Genomic DNA, 23612 nt, shown 5'->3' on the forward strand with positions numbered 1-23612 from the left:
CTGCTGGATAATAATATATTTGTGTTTTTATATTCAGCACTATCTATTGGGCCGACAAAGCTCTAACTAAGTCAAGTGGCAATCTCGTGTCAAATATATCTAGTGAGGATGATCGGCTCATTCTTCGTTTATTTCTCATAATAGTCTTCTTCTTTAGCTAAAATCAGATGTCTCAAATTAAAATTTCATCCTTTGGGATGTAGAAATTTATTTGAACTTCTTGCTTTACCTAGAATATCTTAAACTCCTGTTCGTCAAACACGTACTTTCAAATTTGTAAGTAGAGAAGCCATCTGAGGAACGAGGCAAATTTGGCACTTGAAATGTGACTACGATTTCGTTTGGGATGCGGGGAGATTGCGTTACGTGTAGTAAGAAAATACGTTGAAAAAATATACTGTTTGTTTCCGTACGTAATATTGCGTTCTGCATATCGCGATGAGTCGGTTATCATATATTTTTTTGCGGTCCAACCGGAAAACGCAGAAACATATCCCTATATACTTTTTTCTCAACTTCATTTTATCTAATAGCGTTTGATAGGGCTCAATACCAAACTAAGGCTAAGAACTGCGACATAGCGTTGGCATCAACAAAAAGTTTCAACAATAAGATAGGTAGCCTCCTACCAATATTCTCAACAACATTCTTAGTTGATGGCCACTGTTTGTCTCTCTTAATTTTAGCCTAACATTTGGGCCTACAAGATCCTTAGCTTGAGAAGTTTCTCAGAATAGCTTTCTACAGCAAAGTAAAGAGGCTTTCCAGAGTGGCAAAGCAGTAATCTGGGCAAATTACTTTGACTCTGATTAAAAGCATTTTTCAGGCTTAAAATTCCATCATTAAATGTGGTATTAGTTTCAATTTTCTAATTGTTTCCTCTGTAATGGGAGTTTTCACAACATAAGTTAATAAATGAATTAGCTATCCCCTTCCTATTCCCACTTCAATATAATACAACAAAGGCATTTACTGATGGAATTTTAATTGATTCTTCTTATCTACATTTTCACAAAGATCATTTTTCAGGCTTAAAATTCCATCATTAAATGTGGTATTAGTTTCAATTTTCTAATTGTTTCCTCTGTAATGGGAGTTTTCACAACATAAGTTAATAAATGAATTAGCTATCCCCTTCCTATTCCCACTTCAATATAATACAACAAAGGCATTTACTGATGCAAATCTGATTGATTCTTCTTATCTACATTTTCACAAAGATCATTTCCCTTACCAAGTGTTGGTTCCCAAATTGGCTCTGACTAGTCATTGGATCTTATCCTCTATATTATTGCACTCCTTCAGTTTGTGACTTAAATAAGAGTTCTTTACTAAAGAAATTGCAAAAAGAATTGAGTTATGATACTTGCAATTATATTAATTAAGCATATACATTGGCTTAGCAAGAGAAGACCCCACAAAATTTGTCCACATTCCTAAGAGGGAAATGGTGTTGAAAAGTTGAGGTTTCAAGCACTCATTGAATAAATAAATGGATCCAAAGATCAAAAATGTTTGTCACATTAGGCAGGGGTTGGAGACAGATCATGTGGAGGGCCTTGACCTCCCAAATAATTTAATGCCTTTTTTTGACATAATTTGATGAGAGAAGACAATTGATGACAACCTTGCATACCAACCTTCCTTTCAAATCAAATCTATATGATTGATGAGTACAGTTAAAATGTTATTTTTATACATTACTGATGTGCTGATTTATTTATATCTTCTGCAATATAAGTCGATAAATCAAAAAAAAATATTGAAAATAATGATAATTAGTTAGATTTATACACATGTCAATTACTAAGGTATTGGCTAAATTTATATAGAAAATCAAAAAAGAAACCATCTCAAAAAAGGAAAAAAAGAAAAGAAAAGAAAAAAACTAACTGCTAACATCATCATGAAACATTATTTTCTGGTAAATTATATGGATCCTGTAACATTACTCAAATCTGTGATACCCAGAAGGGATCTTAAAATAATACTAAAAAGAATAAGAGACCAACCACTTATTATTGCTTGTACTTCTCCAACCTTCATATACAAAGATGCCCATCAATTTATTTAACCTTAGTGCATTTAACTCCTTTTCCCCCTCTTCTTCAAGCTCCTATTTTTATCCATGGAGCTATGTATATATATAAGCATTTGAGATCCATTGCTTGAGTGGCCACTTCTTTGCTGTGGTCCATCTTCACTCTTTTAATCAGAGAACAGCATGTGGGGCATGCTCTTGTGAGGGACAGATCACACATCTCCCCTTGTTGGATTTTGTGCACCAAATGGCTATTTGTGTACCTGTGAATAGCTTTTTCACCTTTCTTTTAATCTTTGTTATAGTGCTCAGATTCTCCCAGCCAAGTTTAGAAGCACGGGGAAAGCTTATTGTCTTGTACCTACATACAAAGATCCAATCTTGGCCACTTTTCTCATCTGGGCCCTGTTCATTTACCCCTTTCCCCTTCTCCTCCATTAGCAAAGCTTCGATGGTGGTGGGAAAAAGCCTAAAAAGGAGAAGAAGCTTATAAGCTACGCACACAAGATCCAAACTTGACCACTTTCCTCTCCAATCCATAGCTTTTACAGCTTTTATAGCTTTTAATGGTGGAAAGAGCTTAAGTAGGAAGAGAGGAAGGTCAAGGAGAAGAAGCTTATCACTCACAACAACAACAACAACAGCAACAACAACAACAATGTGGGCCTATAATGGAGTGTTGTACCATGTTCTAGGCCTTGTTACATGTGTTGCTTTGATATACTTCTCATTTGGGGATGTGGAGTTCCATTTCAAGGATAAAAAAGCGAGCTTTGTGGGGAGGAACGGGACCAGGTTCTACGTGGAGGGGAGAGCGTTCTACGTGAATGGGTGGAACTCGTATTGGTTAATGGATCAAGCTGTGGAGGAGGTGACGCGGCCGAGGGTCGGCGCAATCTTTGGAGCTGGTGCTAAAATGGGCCTCACTGTGTGCAGGACCTGGGCTTTTAACGATGGCTACTACAATGCACTCCAAGTTTCACCAGGGCATTTTGATGAGAACGTTTTCAAGGTATAATTTTGTGCTCTAAGAAAGTGAATTTTGGATGATTTATTTGAGGTTTTTGGTTTCTTTTTAATCTCTTTTTTGGGATTTTGAGGTATAATGTGGCTTGTGCTTAGTGGTGAGATTGTATTCAAGGTATTATATGCTCTATAATTGTTGTTTTTGATAATTTATTTGAGCTTTTTGGAGAAACCCTGTAAACTACTACTTGTTAGGGTGAGTCAGAGAAAAATATGGGCTCATTATTGTTGAATTGGTGTAGTGAAGGTAATATAAATGAAGAGGAGAAACCCTGATGTTTGCTTCCCATAGCTGCTACTATTTGTGCAATTTCTCAAATTCTTTTTTTTACTGTTTATTATTTGTGCTGATCAGTGGAGAAATACAGGCGCTGGATCGCGTAATCGTGGAAGCACAAAAACATGGAATTAGGTTGCTTCTAAGCTTGGCGAATAATCTCGACGCCTACGGCGGGAAAACACAGTATGTTAAATGGGCATGGGAGGAGGGGATCGGAACGAGCGCCTCGAATGATTCCTTCTTCTTCGATCCATCTATCCGCGGTTACTTCAAAACATATCTCAGAGTAAATACTCTCTTTCTCAAGATTAGTTTTTAAACTGTTGTTTTGTTTTTTAATCCCTGTAAAGTTCATTCGGCGTGTAAATGTATCTGTATCCATTCTACTTCCTGAAAATAAATGGCCAAGGGTGGTGTACGAAATAAGTGTATTGTGAACTCAGTTAACTTTCGGTGTATTTTACATTCATATTTTACGTTCTTTCAGTGTATTCTGTTTATTCCTTTCTCAGACGCTGTTGACGAGGAAGAACCACTTAAACGGGATCGAGTATAAAGATGACCCTGCGATCTTTGCGTGGGAGCTGATGAACGAGCCAAGATGCATGTCTGATGCATCTGGCGATACGCTGCAGGTAAGTTCAATTGTTGAAACCAATAATACGCCTATTGATGCTCCCATACATTTCTTTGTATTAGTTACAATTCAAATTTGTTCTTGATCAGAACATTCTCTTCAGTGAATAAGCAGAGATCCTTTCTCTATTCATGATGTACCTTTTCGAAGTATTTCTTGTTTATCTTCTTTTCCTGCCATAGTCAATCAACATCTCCAACTAATGGCAAGCTTCATCAATTTTACTTTTGTTGATCTACGCAGGGTTGGGTCGAAGAAATGGCAGCATATGTGAAGTCGATCGACAAAAACCATCTTCTGACAATCGGGCTCGAGGGGTTCTACGGTCCATCATCTCCGTCGGAGAAGCAGAGCGTGAATCCTGGGAAATGGTTCGGCACTCTCGGATCGGATTTCATTCGGAACTCCAAAGTTCCAGATATCGACTTTGCCTCTGTCCACGTTTATCCCGATAGTTGGTGAGCAATAATCTCACTCATGTTGACGTGTTTTTCCTTTTCGATTCCATCACGTATTTATAGATAATTTTTTCACATTCATGTAACTGTAGAAGTATCCAATTTAACTCGTACATCTCTACAGAATCTGAATTTTCATGCGCGTGTTCGAAAACTTGATTTGTTATCATATTTGTATTTAGATGATTTTTTTCCTTTCCTTTTTTTGCAGGTTGGTGAATGCAGATCTCAATGAGAAGATAAACTACATCTCCAAATGGGTTATCTCTCACATCGAAGACGGCGACAAAGAGCTCAAAAAACCTGTCTTGTTCACGGAATTTGGGCTCTCAAACAAGAACAAAGACTTCGATCACTCGCACCGAGATGTGTTATACAAGTCTATATACGATATAATCTACGACTCCGCAAAGAAAAATGGAGCAGGGGCTGGTGCCTTAGCTTGGCAATTCATGGCCGAAGACATGGAAGAATATAACGACGAGTTCGGGATCGTCCCCCATGCGAGGCCTTCGATGTACGTGTTGATAAAGGAGCAATCGTGTAGGCTCGCCGCATTACGATATGGACCAGATTCTATGAAGAGTAAACCTGGAAATATATGCGAATGACTTCAAAATGATATAAGTTTTGTTTTTTGTTCAATTTTTGATCGATTCCCCTTCGCGGTGTTTATACTCGTTTCTTCGAGAGCATATGGTCTGTCTTAGGATTTTGCATCATTTCATTATATAACTTTTTTTTTTCCTTTTTTTTTCTTTAAATTTGTTGTGAACCAAGATATCATGTAAGTAATAGAAAGTTAAGAGATTTTTCGTGGTTGTTACCGTGGAAGCTTGATTTCTTTGTTTATGGTTGAAATCACGAGCAACTAATCGCAGATGCCGTGAGTTGCTCTTTGTAGCTGAAGCCACTCTTTTTAAATAAAAACTCGGGTAAATGTCTGTGTGTGATTCCAAATTGCAACTTGGTCGCGAATCTTTCAGTTAACCGGATTACTATCTGAACTTACTAATTTCTTGCAATATCATCTGCACGACTACGAGCGGAAATAAGAGTGCATTACGAGATGAAATTGCAAGAAATTCGGTAAGTTACAGAGCCTAAACTGTACTGGCGAAGGCTTTAGGAGCCAAAACGCAATTCATCGACGAAATTAAATTACTCGCACTACAGATGACAACTCCGAATAACAATAACAACAGTACTAATGTATTAAGTAAGATCACTTGTGGAGTTTAGATACAAGCTAGATATATAATCCAGCTATTTTATTCCAAACTGCCAATTTTTACACACCATGACAGTCCCTGATATACTTCTTTAAACATTCCTTTGATTACATATCAGACACACACACATATGCTGCTCATTTGCCGCAAGTGCAATCCACACAAGCACAGCTAGCACCGCACTTGCACTTGCCGTCGTGCTCGGCGGCAGCAGGGGCCTCGACGATGCTGTCGAAGTAGCTGTACAAATTAAGCAAAAGAATCATGTTTGGATTTTGATTTTGAAACACTGATTTTGATAGGTTCTTCGATGCCAGTTCGATATAAATTTGCAGAGGAAGATACCAAAGATCAATAACATAAATATATGAATCATAACAAAAGCACGCACGACCGTGCGAGCCTAGGAGAGGGAGATGCACATTTTTAGGAGTAAAAATGTAACAATCTGACCCACTAGCATTAATAACTCGTTGGATTCTGAACTATCAATCTAAAATGCGCAAGCATAGTCATTGGCATAACCGTCAGTTCAAGATGTTTTAATTACTCAGCTATTATTATTAGGATTCATGATCCATATATTTTTATCCATAATTCTTTTTTCTATCCAATGTGGGAAGGTGTTACATAAAATAAAGAAATGTTAGAGAATCAAAATGAATACCTTTTCTCAGTCTCAACGATTTCCATGCCGTAGCTGTTTCCCTTCTTCCTGCATATATATATCGTGCCAAGTTTTGAACTTAGTACGAGAAAAAAAAAGAAAAAATTCATACATAGCTACAATCCAAATACTATCCTGTGTACTTCGCAAAATCTTTATTACTTTTTTTATTTTATTTTTTTAGAATGGAATTATATCTCTATACTCGTTACGACTCAAAATTAGAGTTTTGTGGAATTATAAAAGTTACAAACACCCTTGAGATTGAAGGGAGCCAAAACACAGCACATATGAGTAAGGAACAAGGTTTAGGTTGGGAGTGTTTTGGATTTGAGTCTCAATACAGGGGACTCCAGAATAAGAACGGTTATCGAGGAACCATAAATAAATGAATTCAGTAACTTCGATCAATCCGTAGCATACGTGTGGAGTTCACGAAGTATGTTTGACTCTACTGTAAGGTATAGCATTGTTCGATAAAGTATGATCTATAAAGTGTTATTATAAATATGCATGTAAAATCATGTTCTCTCTGCGGCNATGTTTGACTCTACTGTAAGGTATAGCATTGTTCGATAAAGTATGATCTATAAAGTGTTATTATAAATATGCATGTAAAATCATGTTCTCTCTGCGGCACACAAAAGTAGAAGTACGTAATAGGAGCTCCTGCTTTCGCATCTTAAGATACAATTTTTTATATTTATTACGGCGGCGCAAGATTCAAACTTTTCTATTTGTCAAGCGCTCTTCTAAAGATATATAGGAGGAGGAGAAGAAGGGCAGGCGGAAGGAGCACACTCACACGCACTGGCTCTTGTCAGCGCAGTCGCAGTTGCCGCAGGTGCTCGACATGGCGAAAGATGAGAGAGAAACGAGGCCTGGTTCGCAGAAGTGTTTACTAAATTACTACTCAGAACTTTTTAAGTATAATATGCTCTTCTGAGGAGGTTGGATTTGGCCTCTATTTATAGCCATTCGATACACGAGGGTTACCAACTTACCATTCATTCAAAAGGTGCGTAGTTTCGTACGCGCCACACGCGCGCGCGCGCGCGCAAGTTGCTTTGCGTAGCTTTTGCTTCTCCGTGCCAACCACACGCCAGAGCGCAGAAGCATACGAAGGAATCTCAATAATTGAGAGGCGCATGCATTAGCGCAAAGGGTGATTGTAGTCTCAGCCTCAAATGTTAACGTCGCCCCCCACAAAGATTAGGGATAAGCTCACGAAACCCCAAGTGTGGTCACCGTCGCCCTTGATATGACTTTTGATATGATTTTTCGGAGGAATTATATATGTATTGCGTCAAGTATCATTTCACTGTTTTTTTTTTTCGAATGCGGCTACTGTGCTATCGAAAGTATCGATTGTTTCAAGTGCTTGATGCTATCGAATTTTTCATTGCTGGATATATTTCTTTGGCTATTTTTATTCGTTAAATTATACTATTCAACTAACCACCCACTTAATTCTAAAAATCTAGTAACCGCACATTCTTTTATTCAAGAACCGAAAATCTAATAGCACAAAGCACTTGATATTATCGATAGTATTGTAGTATAATTCACTTTCCTTAATCCATTTTGCTGGTTTTTTCTATTGGAGTATGCCACACAAATGTTTTGAGAGAGAGAGAGAGAGAGAGAGAGTTGCGTGTGCTACAGATTTCGTGAAATCAGCTAAAAGAGGAAAGCTTTGGTGCGTGGAGATTGTTTGGAAGTATGTGGGTCGTCATTTTGATATTTGTAGTACTCCTGGGATCTCTTTGGGATTGTCTAAGAAAACTTACACACACACGCATGGGTAACTGATGATTTACCCCCTCAGGATGAAAAACAAAGAAACTCGAGATTGCTATTGGTTTTATATAGCCACCACTAAAAATGTTGAAACCGAATGGGGCCCTTCCTGTTGAATTAGAGGGGCCACACTGTACAGTGTACACAGTGGGAGCCGACTGATCCAACGGTTTTTGCCGCACCAGCCAAAAAAATTAAAAAGAAAAAAGAAAAAAGATTGTTGCTGCCGCTACTGCCATTTCTGATGCTTCCACTGCCACAACAATCATATTATGGCCGCAATCATAATCATCACCACTTCTCTGCCACCATCACAAGTCGTAGCGGCTGCAGCCGCAGCATTCCACTACTGTTCCCACCGCCACCACCGCCGCCGTTGCCACCACCAGCTTATCTCCCAAAACCTCAGTTCAACCACTTCGCATTTTCCTTTTTTCTTTTAAAAAAAATTCTACTCTGTTTCCGATAGAAGAAATTCTTCAGCGGTCAGATATGTAAAACTTCAGATTCTGGATCCTTACGGGAGACAAAGAATGAATGAGACATAGCTACCATCTACGACATTTCGCAAAGCAAATTTGCCGAAACTGAAATATAACTCGAATGAAGAAACTCGCTCCGATACTGTGTAGAGAGTCAGTCTTACAAATAGCTTTCCTCTCAAAAGTGATGATCAAGTAAAAGGTACAAGGAAACAACATTACACACAATCAGAAGAATTCTCAAAAACAGGAGAGGAATCATCTCAACATGCCAATCTATGGAGAAGGGAACAAAGAGCTGAGGGGGAAAGCCAAAGATCAGAGGTTAGAAAAGAAAAAAAGAAAAAAAAAAAAGAAAAAAAAAAAGAGGCTAGTTCGCTCGGGTCGTAAAGGTATACGAAAATTTTAGACGCGAAGTGAAACAACGTCGCCCAAGATATCAAAGAAATGATTTAGGTTGATTTTCTCCTTTCCAGAGTAAATAGCTTCTGCGCTTCCACCCGTGGATCCCTGGGCAGCCATCTCGACAAGCATATATAGCTTCTTAATAGGCATCTGTAACCATCCCAAATTTAGTAAGAATGTGATAAAAATTGATCTGTTTTCTTGAAAAGAAAAAAAAAACAAGGAAAAATGGAGATGAACAAAGTCTGCAGTAATAAGAGAAGAAAGAAGGTTACATCATCCAGGGCCTCAGCAGCCGAATCAATATCATAGTCGGTAAAAACGTCGAGATGTTTCAATACCTGCAAAAGGCAAACGAGATAAGATAAAGGCAACGTTAATCCTCACAAAGCCAAAACTTGCCGTAGGATCTAAATGATTGTAAGATCATGGCAGCTAACTTATATATTGAAAAAAAAGAAACATAATAAAGTACACAAATATATTGGTCCCCTGGGTTGAAGAAGTATAATAGCAGTTTATGGCCACTTTTACGGCCACCGCTCAAGTTCCTGCTACTAGCGCTATTTTCTATTTCAAATCTTCACCAGTCCAGTTCTTTATGTTTTCTTATCGCTTTAACATGAAAATTGTACTATTACTACTTTGTTCCTACATCAAACTCTTGCTCCTAATATGGCAGTGCTGAATATAATAAGGCTTGTAAACAATATGGCTACTTGTATACATCGAAATTCATTTTATTATTTTATTTTATTTTTTACCTTCTTGGCATCTTCTTTGTGCAGTTTGGGAACATGATACGTGACAGAGAATGCATCACATATACCAAGAGACTCTAGAAAGCCCACTTCACTTGTTGTTCCTATTACCATTAGGTTCTTTCCCTGCAAAATAATTTGTTAGACCCTGAAAGGAAAGAAGACAAGTAGTCCCATTGCTTCAACATGTAAACTGCATGCGAGAAGAATACTCTGTTGGTAAAAGTAAAATAAAAAACAAGAAAGAAGGGTTTACAATAAAAAAAAATAGGGTTATAATACAAAATTGGGAAAATAACATGTCGTCTTGATTTACTAAACTGGAAAAGAAGAAAAGGGAAACATAGTGCAAACCTTGGGGGGAAGCCTTTTGAGAAGGACCATCAATGTTTGTGAAATCAAATTTGAAAAGCGTGGCCCAATAGCTACATATTCCAGCAACCTGAAATATATAACATGATACAAAAATCAAAATAAAAAATAGAAGCATACAGAATTTAACTTGTCTAGCATGTGAATTGAAGTCCTGGGTCCGGGATCTCTTGTAAGTTATGAAAGAAACAAAATTCATAAACATTTCATAGAGCTTTGTTATTATCATACAATTAATTATGCAAGATCCTTATCTACCTAATAGTGTCGCATACTAATGAGAAACTCAAGTAAACAGAAGAAAATTAGTTACCTTTCAATGTCATCAAGAATTATGATGCTTAATTGAGATTTGTAAGCATCCTCAAAGACCTGCATGATAAAGGCATCACAAGGTTATGTATATAGGAAAAACAGGCGTGAGGAATTTTGGGATTCTTGTTTAATTCAGGTCTAGAGACAACCACAAGGAAAAGCTCCCACATAGATCCATAAACTAAATTCACATAAAAAAAAGTTAACCAAATCATTTCCAACAAACCTTTACAATTTGTGCATTTTTGCTGCTCTCACTAAGGCCAATCATTGTTTCTGCAGATATCTAAGGTCATAAAATGTATCAACATATTAGTTCCATTTATACCATTAAAAGTAGTATCAATTAGAGAATGAGAAGGAAACTTACAATCTTCACATAGGGGAAATCACTGTCAATACCTACTGTAGCAGCCATTGCTGTCTTACCACTGGGCAAAAGGCCAAAAAAAAAATAAATTAGAGAACAAAGATTCCCAAAAGAGAAATATACAATACGTAATAGAGAATTTTACCTGCCAGCAGGGCCTTCGAGAAGGCATGTAAGAAGTGGGCTACCTTTGCTTACTTTGACTTGCTCAACAAGAAGCATAGCTCTTTGATAAATGTGTTTGTGTCTCTCACCGCAGTCGACAATTCCATTGAGCCTACATAGATAATGCTAAGTCATGAAGCAAGTGATAGATGCGCAACTGTCATATAAAGGCCCCAAAAGATACAGTGGATATACTATCACTGCTTCAGAATATGGTTTAGAGTTAACTATTGGGCATGGTCTTGGAATTTTTGCTAGACAGCGACGAGAATGATTCCAATTTGAAACTGTGGTATAATATTCCCAGTTTAAAAGTCATAATGAATGATGAAAAAAAAAGTACCTGCATCGTTCAAGATCATCTGTGGAAGCACCAAATGCAGGAACGATCTCATGAAGAGCATGCAGGAAGTCATCCATAGTGACTTTAATGCTCTCTTCATCCAGAGGCTTTGTAAGGTCATCCATGCTTATTTGCCGGTTCAAAGCGAATGAGACCGCACTTTTGACAACACCTTCCAGCTCAGCTCCGCTGTAATTCTTTGTACGAGCAGCTTCATTCAGAAAATGAAAAAAGGCCTTATAAATGGGCATTGTCAATCTATAATCTCAGCTTTCTGGAATATCTAGCAAATCATATATACCAACATACAGACATATATTGTGCTACAAATAAATACTTATTCTTTTTGACAGTAATATACTAAAGAGACATAAATTAGATAAAACTATCCATGAAAAAGAGGATTGATGCATCAAAAGTTAGCAGTATGCAAGTATCAGCCATAAGTAGCTAGTTGATACAGACAGCAACCTCCAGAAACACTGGAGCACTCGGACTTTAGGTATGGTATCTTCACCTTGACCTTCTTATTGAATAATGTTTTAAATGTTTCCTCTATTAGCTTTACGGAGCTCTCAATTTCCTTTACTGAGTGTTTGTCGTCATTTAAGAACCATAATAATGAAAAGCTGAAGCAAAAAAAAAGAGCACATACCAAGCTCTTGAAGGCTCACATCTGGAGCAAGGAAAGAGTTCTCTTTCATTTTATTTGTATGTATTTGAAGAATTTGCAGACGACCATTTTCATCAGGGAGGTTTATCTCAACATGAACCTCCAAACGTCCAGGCCTAGAAATAAAACGTGGCGAAGAATTAACAATATGAGAATCATACCGCAGTAATCTCTATATTCAGGACTAAATAGGTCTTCCGCATGGCCTCACAAATTCGACGATCATCGCAACACAAAAACAGTATGTAAATGCTAAGAGTTTTTTCTAAAAAGAATAGCAGCAAAAAATATAAAGCATTTTTACAAAATTTAAATATCTGTTATCAAGTACATCATTTAAACACTTAATAATAATAATACACCAAGGTATTCTAATCCAGAATATCTTATAGTGGTTTATGTACCTTTATTTTTTCCAAATAGAAGTATCTTGCAAGCTTGCAACTTAGTTAAGCAGTACAATCAAGAAAGAAAAGAAGTTTACCTTAGCAGGGCTTCATCGAGTAGATCCTTTCGATTTGTCATCCCAATAAGCAATACGTTGTTTAATGACTCAACACCATCTATCTAAAAAGCAATGACCTGGTCAGCATTCATATAACTACAGATAGAAAGGTAGATTAGAAATCCACTAGATTTTACCTTTGTAAGGAGCTGATTCACAATGCTGTCATGCACTCCTGTGCCATCCCTTGTTGACCCTCTAGACTGTATATTCACATCTCAAATTCAGTGCAAAAATAAAACACCATGCATAAAAAGAAGTTATATTAAACAGGCAGCTCGTAAGTTATTATGATCATAGAACTTGCAATTTATCAGTAAACAGTTAAAGATGAATTACAAAAATAAAGGAGCTAAATGCTTCAAACAACTCCAGGTGTCTGACCCTGTTTCAGCTGATAATATAATGCTTCCAATGGAATTTTCCTATAATAAAGACTATTCCTAGCTTCTTTTGAGAGGGGAAAAAATGTTAAATGAGTAGATGATAATGAAGAAAACGGTATAAAGCGTTTACCTTACAGATAGCATCAATTTCATCAAAGATGATGACATGGAGGTCACTCTGATCACCTGAGACAAGTACAAGGCATGAAACACCAGAAAACACTAGAAATTCTAGTTGGCACAGAACACGGAGAAATGTATTGAAAGGAGCAGCATGCCTCGAGTCCTCTGGTCATTTTCAGCATCAGCAAATAAATCTCTCACATTTTTCTCTGTTTCTCCAACAAATTTGCTCAAAACTTCAGGCCCGTTTACAATCTACAGGTTGACAAGGCAGGATTACAGTTACGAATACAGAAGTGTCCTTAACCGGCAGCAAAAATGGCATAGATTTCGAGAGGAAATATTGTAATAAAAACTTATTAACAACTATAAAAGGCTAAGTACAAAACATTCCAACCGTCTGGAAGCTTGATACCCGAATTATAAAATGTCCAAGCATGACATCAACAAGCTCATGCGTTAATCAAGCATAACAAAATGAGAATAAAATGCTGCACCCAGTCTAATACAATATATATCTGAAGGAACTGGATGCAAGTATAACATATCTTAACAAAGAATGCATTAATTGATAGATCTCAAACCTTGGGTTCCTTCCCATTCAACAGCTTCCCAATTTGACGAGCCATAAGTGTCTTGCCAGTACCAGGAGGCCCATAAAGTAGCATTCCCTTCACATGCTTGATACCCAATCTGTAGGGCATTGCCATTAAAAGAAGCTTGAAACAATATATTGCAACGAAAAACAGAGAACTTCAAATCATTCAAATGACATCAAGCCCTTACTTATTGACAACATGAGGGGGGAAAACTCGAGAAGCAAATGCTCTTCGAAAGATGTCTGCAAATTCAGCACTTAATCCTCCTATCCCCAACTTTTCCAAGTTGAACTCCTTCTGTTTGAAAAGCTTGCTGCTAGCAGCTTCCCGTTGATTGACAATCTGAAGCAAAACCACAGAATTCATGCCAAACAAGTTATGACTGGCCATGCCTAGAGGGAATCACCAACTGCCTAAAGATGGTAATCAGCAATTATATGCAAGAAAAACTAAGGAATAGAAAAGAGGACCTTAATTCCCGAGTTTTGAGAAGCTTCAAATATGATGTATGTATCCATGGAGATCATTCCTCTCTCCATTGGTCTAGAAGTCTCTTGGCCCTCCAGCATAGCCTGATTGACTGTGAAGATGTAATTCGTTCCATAAAATTCAAAGGAAACCCTTTGACCAGTCGTCATAACCTGCACAATAATTCAGGCTCCTTCAGAACTTATCTACCTGAAATGACCTGTAAAAGAACTTAATTCCTCGACACTTTTGGCTCGTGTACAGTGTATAAGAAAGGAAATTATATCTTATTCGCCATAAGCAAGCAGATAAGAAGGTAGTGAAATAAGAAATGATCAGCAAATTGGATAGTAAAGGCTTGAGAATATGCTGCAGAAGGTAGTGAAATAAGAAATGATCAGCAAATTGGATAGTAAAGGCTTGAGAATATGCTGCAGTGCATGAAAGAGTTTATCCCTCAGGAGAACAAAATGCATTATTAGTTACAACGTACTGCAGCATTAGCATTCCGTAGCAACGACAGAAAATGATAGGTCTCTTTACCTGATCAAGAAATCTTTTTCGAAGTTGTTGGGCAAGAACAACAGCATCCAACTGCAAAGCAAATCAAACTTATGAATTAGTGCAACCCAGATTGAGTATGAAATAAGTTAGAATTACACATGAATTTCAAGAGAGAGGCATACTTCTTCAGTCCTATTAGACTTTCCCTTCACAAATTCAAGTTCCAGAGTAAGCAGTGCTAGCTTGAAATCATCAGGAGGGACAAAACTAAACACAAAATAACCATAAAAAATGAGAAGAAAAATCGACTATAGAAATCCACAAAATAGAGAACTAAAGCTCCCATACCTGCTAACAGATACCGAATCACCAGCAGAAACTTTAGCATGGCGTCGTTGGATTGCATTTAAAGCAATACGACCATCAACAACAGCATCATGAGCAGTATGAATTTGTCAAGGACCACACCACAGTAGAATTAATAGACAGTCAAATCCAAGAAAAGAAAAAGAATATCAAATATGCAACAGCCGATGGAAACTTATTATCATCTAATAGATGGAAACTTATTATCATCAATTAGATGATAAGCGTTCAAAATTAACAAAACAGAGTGCAATCAATTCTCCTAAAACTGCTTCAATTCCTCATGTCCCATACAAAACAAGAACTTACAGACGAATCAAAATGCATGAGCCCGAGAAATGACGACTGATTCGTGTTCATGTCAACAAATACGATTCTAAACAGCAATGTAAGTAATAATTCGAAACTAGAGTGCGGATCTATGAAAAGGATATCGTAGGGTGAGGACGAAGGAATCGCCGACCATGGCGAGGACGTGCTTCGATCCGGAGACGGCGAACCTGCGGAGATCGGCGGGGGAACAGTAGGCGAAGTTGGTGAGGGCGAGCTCCTGGCTCGGCGTGCTCGTTACGATCATCGACGCCACCGCCGCCGCGGGGGGGCCGGAGCCATGGCCGAATCGCGCCATGGGAGGTGCGAGTGGGGAGAGAGGGGGAGGAGGGAGACGATGGATCGAGGCGAGGGGGATTCAAGAAGGGGAGAGAAATGGAGAGAGAGAGAGAGAGAGAGAGAGAGAGAGAGAGAGAGAGAGTTTGAGATCGAAGACGAGGAGAACGAGGAGAGAGAGAGAGAGAGAGAGAGAGAGGGGCACGATGGCTTCGACTCGAAGGTAGTTTTTCCCCTCTCGATAAAAAAAATATATGAACCCCCTCAGTTATCAACAAATTTTGAATTCGGCCCCTTCAATTTTCTTTTTGTTAATATTTTGAGTTCGCAATACCGACTTCTATATCTCGCCGATTCTACAGCAAAGTCGGCGGCGAAATGCCTCTCGTCACCGAAATTAAGGTCAAGCGCCGACTACAAAAGACGCCCGGTAGGGTCGATTATGGGCTTGGGCCTAGTCAAAGGCCCACAGGGAGGCCCAAAGGCTTCAAACCCAAAATTGGCTTCATGAGCCCATAGTCCAAAGAGCATAACCCACATCTTTTATATAAACAAACAATAAGAAAACTTTTTATCCTAGTTAGGATTTGGAATGGCATAGAGATTACATTAATACGTGCAATGTACGTAACATCCAACTCCGTGTATCGCAATCAATAGTTATGATATTTTTTGACAATCGAAAAATACAGAAGCATATTTCTATTTTATCTATGAACCTTAATACCAAATAAAACCTCCAATACTAGCCATAGAAATACAAGCACTACCACATTTACGGAAAAGTTTTTTTCTTTTTTCTGTTTTCCTGTGATCAGCTAAATTAAAGGATTACTTGTACCATCTTACTTGTTCTTTCTATTAGCTAAATGCGAGTTGATTTAGTTAGATCATCTTAAATTACTTCAAAAAAAAAGACCAGATGTAAGAATAGTTCACCTGTTGCAAAACTGTTAAACCATCAGTATTCCAACATTAAGGCATCTGGATATGTTCAAATGCTAGTGGGTAAACACTGGATAGGATGGAAAGGAAAATGGCCAAACCCATTCCTTATCCTCTTATTTTTGCGCAAAGATAATGCGAACTTGCTAAAGCACATTTCCTTTGTGCAAAATAATGCTAATGCATCCGTGAGAGGGGAATTATAAGTGAATTTTGGATTACGGAAGAGTTCATGCACCAAGAAAGTTACATGTGAATTTCGTGTTTAAAGTAGTTCACAACACAGCTCACTACAAAGAGATGGTAAATATAACATTGCCTTCATTCACTTCATCAAGGCCAAAAAATAGGATTAGACTTGTGCCAAAAAGTAGGTTGCCTTCCATGTTTTCCGAGACCGTATTGTCTCAACCCCACCCCTGTAGCCAAATTTATTTACTAAATAAATGCAGCGGATAACGTGCTACCTTTTTCTCAAAAAAGAAGAAGAAGAAGAAGAGTTGTGCCACCTAAAGTAGCCAAAAATGAGTAGTGTACCGTCACTTTCTTTCATAGATATTGGACCGTTCCGAAACAAAAAAGCCAAAAATTTGATGATTAATATTTAAAATTTAATTACTTTATATTTGCAGCTATATTTATTTTTTAAAAAATAAACAAGACGATAGCATATTATTATTTTTTCAAATAAATTTTTTTTAAAAAAATTTATACGTGACTTCTAAAATATTCATTAGGGCTTTCATTTTAGTATATAACATTCCAATCCGAGTTGAATTAATATGGGAATTGAGCAAAATAATATGTTAAGTTAACCCCACATAGTTCATAAAAAGTGAGACCAAATTAGATATATCCTCTCAAATGTTATCCTCTTGTTTAGTTGCGAGTTATTCATTTCATAAACAATAGTTCATTTATAATTTCCACATCAATTAGTGGCAAGCAATGTTGGGCGAGAAAGAAAAAGGTAGGTTAACAAAATAAATGAATACATAAATTGTATCTAGGGGCTAAATATCCATGTGAGCTAATGCTCACAATGTTCTAACTAGCGAGCAAAAATGGAGAAACCTAAGATTCGTAAAAGAGTTAAGGTAATACCATGTAATGGTCATGCTTCATAATGCCTTTGCTTTGCTACAATTAGTTTTTCATGAAAACTTTTTTTTTCCAAAAATAGTTTTTCATGCTTTGTTAAGAAACTAATTAAACACCCTTTTATCATAATATCTTTTTCCCACTTCGTTTATATTCTTTTAGAAATAAACTTAACTAACAATGTGAATCAATTAGGATTCAAACTAACTTGGGACCTCAGATACCAACCATCAACCTTTTTACCACTTGCGCTAGAGACGATCGGTCTTATCAAAATATCTTAGTCCAAAGTGTTAGATGTAACCCATGTAATTTATGTAAGGCGATTAATTTCTAATGATACAATCGATCTAACGATTAGAAAACATGATAAATTAAAATGTTCTCATTTTAGGTTACAACACACACACACAAACTGAACATCAAGGATCGGAAAAACTGTGGTAAATTGTAGGCAAAAACAATAGTCTTAATTTGATGCAATGGAGGGCTCCTTTTTGATGGATTATTATAGCATGATAGCTCAACCACTTGGATATATAACTCTAGTACCTAAAAATAGATGCACAACTACCACGCGTCCAATAAACTCCAGCTATATATTAAGTTGTCATTTATTTGAGAGCAAATATAATAAGATTTTCTATTTTGTTGTTGAGCCATCAATTATTTGACCTTATCCTGCCATTAATGACATTATGCAAGCTTGAAATTGGGCTCGTGCTTATGGGCGACTATGATCAGTGCCTTTAGGCTTATTTGGTCCAACAGTGTTGTAATGGAAAAACTGCAACTTTAGAGCTATAAATATAGAGCTGGACCAAGTCAAAAAATCACGCTCCAAACTAGGGTGACGTCCTATTTCCCAGAGAATCATCCATCCTAAACTACTAGAGGTGTACATTCAGTTGGTATTAATACAAATCATCAGCCAGAAGTATGAGATGTGTCTCAAGTTTCAACTGAGTTAGAATTATACAACGAGTAGAATGCAGCTTTTCAGCTGCCGAACGTTGTGGGTGGAGCGCGGCTCCCTAGTTCCCACAAGATCGGCTAAGACTAATAAAACGAGTCTCACTTCAAATACTCGTGAGTGTGTTTGAGCCTGACAAACACATCACAGCTTAAAGGAGGGAGGAATGTGACACATCTAGAATTTGAAATAATCTTATATATAAGGTATAATAGAACTAAAATTCTTAATATGACTACAGTATTTTAGGCGATAGCTAAGCCCAAAAGATTAAATGGGTCGAGCGTATTAGGGCGAGAGCAGTTTTAGGATGGATAACTTCTGGGAATTGAAGCATCGCAGCAGCTAAAAAAAGAGACCAAACAGGGCCTTTGGAGTTATTGGTCTAGGGGTTGGCGTGTATCATGATATACTTTGTTGATATAAACTATGAAAGGTCATGATCATTTGATAGGTTTTTTTGACCATCGTGCTACCTATGCATTGTGCATGGATAGCCTCGAGCTTATTCTTACTTAGCCATTAAGCGGTGTGCTAATCATTGAACTCAACTACTATAAGTACTCCATAAATGAATATATATATATATATATGCTACCGATAAATTCGATCGATCCACCTTCCTTCGATTCTATTACCTATTGAATCTTCTTCTCTTTCACATTTATTTTTCTAGTTAGGGGAGGTAATTATTGAAATATATGTCAACTTAACATTAATTTGATAGAAAAAATAGGGCCATTAGGTAGCAATTTAGGTCGATTAGAGTCCTTGGTGAGGGGAAGCAATTAGGGTTTTGTAGGCTAGGTTGATTTGACTACCACTTACATGAGTTTAGGGTGGAGTAGGGGAGAAATCAATGTTGACTTGTGGTTTTAGACTTCTTGTTTGCATGAACATTGTATTGGATATTAATATTAAATTTAAAATATTTAAACACCGTTTTCTACCGGCTTAAATTTCTAGAAAATAACAATTGTTTCGTATTATTTAACATGTTATCAGAGTAGGGGTTTCTGAATTCGAGTTATGTCAGTCTCCTAACATTATTAATTTTCTGACATTTAATTCAAGTTCTAAATAGAGAATATACTCAAAAATATAATTAATAAGTCAATTTTCATATTCGACAGCTTAGTTTGCATGATTTTAGCGTTTTACCTTTCATTTTAGATGTTTGAAAATCGAAGTGGCTGTTAAACGTATAATATTGGCCTGTCCTCAATATTAATTAAATAGAAACCTCGAGAGTGTGACTCGTACCAAACTAAATCTTCTTGCAGTGTATTAAATAGAAACCTTAAGGCATACCATACTCGGCTTTCATCGTATTAATATTTATGTATATAAAACTGACTCATCATCAAGGCTTTCTTATGAAAACACCCCCTACCCTAGTATTATTCATAGTCAACAACTAATTCTTCCTGCTATTCATGTATAAGGCGGAATATATATGGTTAATGCGATAGAGATCGGTCAGTGTGATGAGACATATCATTTTCAGATGACATCGCGTTCTCTCAATAGTTTGTCGAAAGCAACATTTGTGATGTAAAGTTTGGAGTACCAGGTTGTCTCAATAACATGTCCAAAGCAAAAGGATAGAGTACATTGTGTAGCAAAGCAAAATTCCAAATTTGAAAATCAGGCCTGCAGCTGAATTGGTTTGTTCAAATTATAAAGGATATTCAAATTCAAATTTGAATTGATCGATCGACTTTGGATTTGCTAGGATATATAGGGACAAAGCCTTAGTATAGGCTTTAGTTGTATTTGATATATTGTAAGGAAAAAATTACTTTTGTACCTTTGGAAACTTACTAAATTTCTTATTTACCTCTCATTTCAAATATATATCTGAATTTTTAATATTACCCCAATTTTGACCATTTATTAAAAAAGATTTTGATTTTAGGAAAAGTTTATTTCAAGGTGGTTATAAACATAAAGGTGTGTTCTAACAATTAAAGTTTCAAGTTAAAATACTCAAAATTGGACTCTTCAAAAATTCAAAATGTCATGTTTTCTATACCACTCAATTGCTCTTTCAACTAGTTTGTGAAACAGCTTTTTTACGCATTAAAAAAATAAAGGTTAATAGTTCAATAACCTAAACCCGCTCTATATAGAACTTTTGGCTTGGTCAATGAGAGGAATGAGTCTTTATAAACAACAAAAGTAGAAGAACCAATTTAAGTTGCTATTTTAGCGCGGATAGAGCTATGAAGGTTTTTAAATTACCAAACTCGAACAACACTTCTTTTAAAAAAAAAAAAAAAAGCTCCAATCAACTCAAACAATCTCAAGGTTTTTACATTTTCACTTTGGCATGATTCATTGATGGGTAGAAGCTAAGCCAACATTGACCACTGTTACTGCTATTCCTGATTCATTTACTCTCAAATTGATTCCCTATGTACAGGTAACATATATAACATAATTCGTAGTATTACTCTTTATTAAAATAACTTTTTAAGAATAATTTTGTACTCTTTGTGTCAAATCATTATCAACCTCGAAATACAACATCACTTAAGCCTCATTATAAGTATGGGACCGTTGCATGATAGGTAAGAAAGAAACAAATAAAGAAAGAAACAGCTAACATTCAATGAACCAATGTACTACTCCTGCTGCTGCTGCTGCTAAGTTGTATATATATATATATATATATATAGAGAGAGAGAGAGAGAGAGAGAGAGAGAGAGAGAGAGAGAGAACTAGGCTGGAATGCTATCAATAGCACCAAGAATTTGTTGCTATTAAGTTTTTGGTTCTTAGATGAAGAAACATACGGCTAGGATGATGTGGACCTTCTAGGGTTGAGTAAGTTGTTGGTTGAATAGTATAATCTAATGAATAAAAATAGTCAAAGGGTTAAATCTGTCGGTGAAAAACTCAATAGCACCAAATTCTTAGTGCTATCGATAGTATCTCATCCGGACTCTATATATATATATAGAGCTAGGCTACTATACTATCTATAGTACCGAGCTCCGATACTATAGTGTTGGTTTTCGATCTTAGGGCGTTCAAATCAATGATCCACACCGTTAAAACTGATCTATGGTATTTAAAGATTCTAGAAATAAAATTTTATATTTTTTCGATATAGTTTACTTTATGATCAAACTATTTTAAAATTGTCAATTTTCAATGGCTATTATGACGAGTTTGGAGTTTAACGGTGTAGAAGAATCTAAATTTCTTCAAATTTTGATAGAAAATATTTTAAACTATATAGATTAAGGTTAACATTCTTGATCTTGAATTTAAAAGTCCTATGCTCAAATTTTAAAGATTATTCAATTTCCACCGTCCATTTTAATCTAATTTATTTACTAAGTAAACGATATCGAAAAAAACTAAAATTTTATTCCTAAAAAATTCATATACCCTAGATCATACTTAACGGTGTGGATCTTTGATTTGAATGCCCTAAGATCGAAAACAAACACTATAGTACCGTAGCTCGGTACTATAAATAGTATAGTAGCCTAATTCTATATATATATATATATATATATATATATATATATATATATATATATATATATATATATTCTCTTATTATTTTCCAGCTACATATAGCTCGGTAATTTTTTATCAAAAAGCTACTTAATCCCATCAAGTGAATAAAGGTGGCTCGTCAGATCAAGTAGATCAAGAACCCTGTCAAATAATTGCAGACGCCCACCTTTAAAATATGAAGAACTGCAGATGATTGTAGAGGAGCAGAAGAAGTTTGTTTTGTCCAACAAACTTGAATTTTTAATAAAAAAAGTTGTTTTCAATTACACAGAGTGAAAGATCCTGAATTTGATTTGATTCTTTTCAGACTTCTCGTCTTATTAAATTTTATTCAATTTATTAACTAAAGCAATTGGCATTTTTGACCCATCACAAAATCTTGAGTTTCGCCCTAAAGTTGAATGATAATATAAAATATTAATACATTGTTTTCTATGCGTTGAACTATTTCACGTACATATATAGAAAGAGAGAACATTAAGATACGTAAGTTGATTCTAAAGCTCCCTCTATTTCATGAGTTCATGAATTAAATTTTCTCATGTTTCTTTATTTTCCTTTGTATTCTCGCTTTTGTAACTACTTGTGAAATGTTGAATGTAAGTATTTCAAAATACCATTCTTTGGTAATGTAAGCTTTTAAAAATTACGATTGTTTGACACAATTTAAGAACACAATTTAACATGATATCAAAGTATGAGGTAACAGATAATGAATTCAAGTCTTGCTAGGCCGCTAAATCACATTTGATTTTGTACCAATTAAATTAAGCTTGCGTATTAAGCTTCTAGAAAATTATTATTATTTTATATAATTTAATATGAGATTAGAGCAAGAGCTAATGAATTTGAGTCTCGCCAGATCCTAAATTTATTTAACTTTCTCTCACTTTATCAAAAATACGTCTTGGGTCGATTAAAAAATTCCGAGTCAAAACGTAAGGGAAAGTGCTGAATATAATTTAAGCTTTTGAAAAATAATGATTTTTTGACACACTTTAACATGAAATAATTCATTTAATCTCGACCATATATATGTGTGTGAAACTATTAAGATTATTATTGAGGGTGCATTTGTTTCACCGAAAGTAAAGAGAGATGAGCAGCAGTAAATATCTACTTTTTTTGTCTGGTTTATGTAACTCCATCTTTCGATTGAAACTCAAACTCTCTAAAATAACATAAATGACTTCAGCCATTCCCAAACCAAGGTCAATCACAAAACAAAAAAGTGAGAAATAAATAATAAAATTTTAGCCATCACTTACAAACAAGTAACAATGTTAAATAAGCTTTAATCTCACCACTATAGAACAAACGGCAAAAAAAAAAAAAGAAAAAAAAAATCTACACTCTAATTTATTCTGAAGTCTATATATATATAAACGTCACTTTCAGAAAACAAACAGGCTATGAGTTGCTTTTATTAGGGCATGTTTGGTTCGCCGAAAGTGTAGTATCGAAAGTAATACTTT

At 36.0% G+C, this 23612-nt stretch overlaps 3 protein-coding genes across 3 annotated transcripts; 1 reads left to right on the forward strand and 2 right to left on the reverse strand.

Moving 5' to 3' along the window:
• On the forward strand, positions 2088–5276 carry LOC109721909 (mannan endo-1,4-beta-mannosidase 2-like). The gene is made up of 5 exons (XM_020249726.1): positions 2088–3053; positions 3436–3633; positions 3860–3982; positions 4228–4442; positions 4654–5276. Exons 1-5 carry the CDS (start codon positions 2700–2702, stop codon positions 5051–5053), a joined length of 1290 nt encoding a protein of 429 aa, XP_020105315.1. The 5' UTR covers positions 2088–2699; the 3' UTR covers positions 5054–5276.
• LOC109721941 (metallothionein-like protein type 3) lies at positions 5633–7300 on the reverse strand. The gene is made up of 3 exons (XM_020249768.1): positions 7147–7300; positions 6342–6389; positions 5633–5914 (listed from the first exon to the last, which is right to left on the reverse strand). The coding sequence occupies exons 1-3, from the start codon at positions 7194–7196 to the stop codon at positions 5812–5814; spliced, it is 201 nt and encodes a 66-aa protein (XP_020105357.1). The 5' UTR covers positions 7197–7300; the 3' UTR covers positions 5633–5811.
• On the reverse strand, positions 8711–15765 carry LOC109722413 (vesicle-fusing ATPase-like). The gene is made up of 21 exons (XM_020250474.1): positions 15413–15765; positions 14961–15056; positions 14795–14879; positions 14652–14702; positions 14111–14281; positions 13828–13982; positions 13626–13734; positions 13197–13296; positions 13049–13104; positions 12670–12735; positions 12512–12594; positions 12010–12143; positions 11355–11565; positions 10992–11123; positions 10847–10907; positions 10703–10762; positions 10475–10533; positions 10144–10231; positions 9793–9915; positions 9304–9369; positions 8711–9178 (listed from the first exon to the last, which is right to left on the reverse strand). Exons 1-21 carry the CDS (start codon positions 15604–15606, stop codon positions 9029–9031), a joined length of 2250 nt encoding a protein of 749 aa, XP_020106063.1. The 5' UTR covers positions 15607–15765; the 3' UTR covers positions 8711–9028.

Source organism: Ananas comosus, linkage group 16 (assembly GCF_001540865.1).
Source record: "Ananas comosus cultivar F153 linkage group 16, ASM154086v1, whole genome shotgun sequence".
NCBI classification, from domain to species: domain Eukaryota; kingdom Viridiplantae; phylum Streptophyta; class Magnoliopsida; order Poales; family Bromeliaceae; genus Ananas; species Ananas comosus.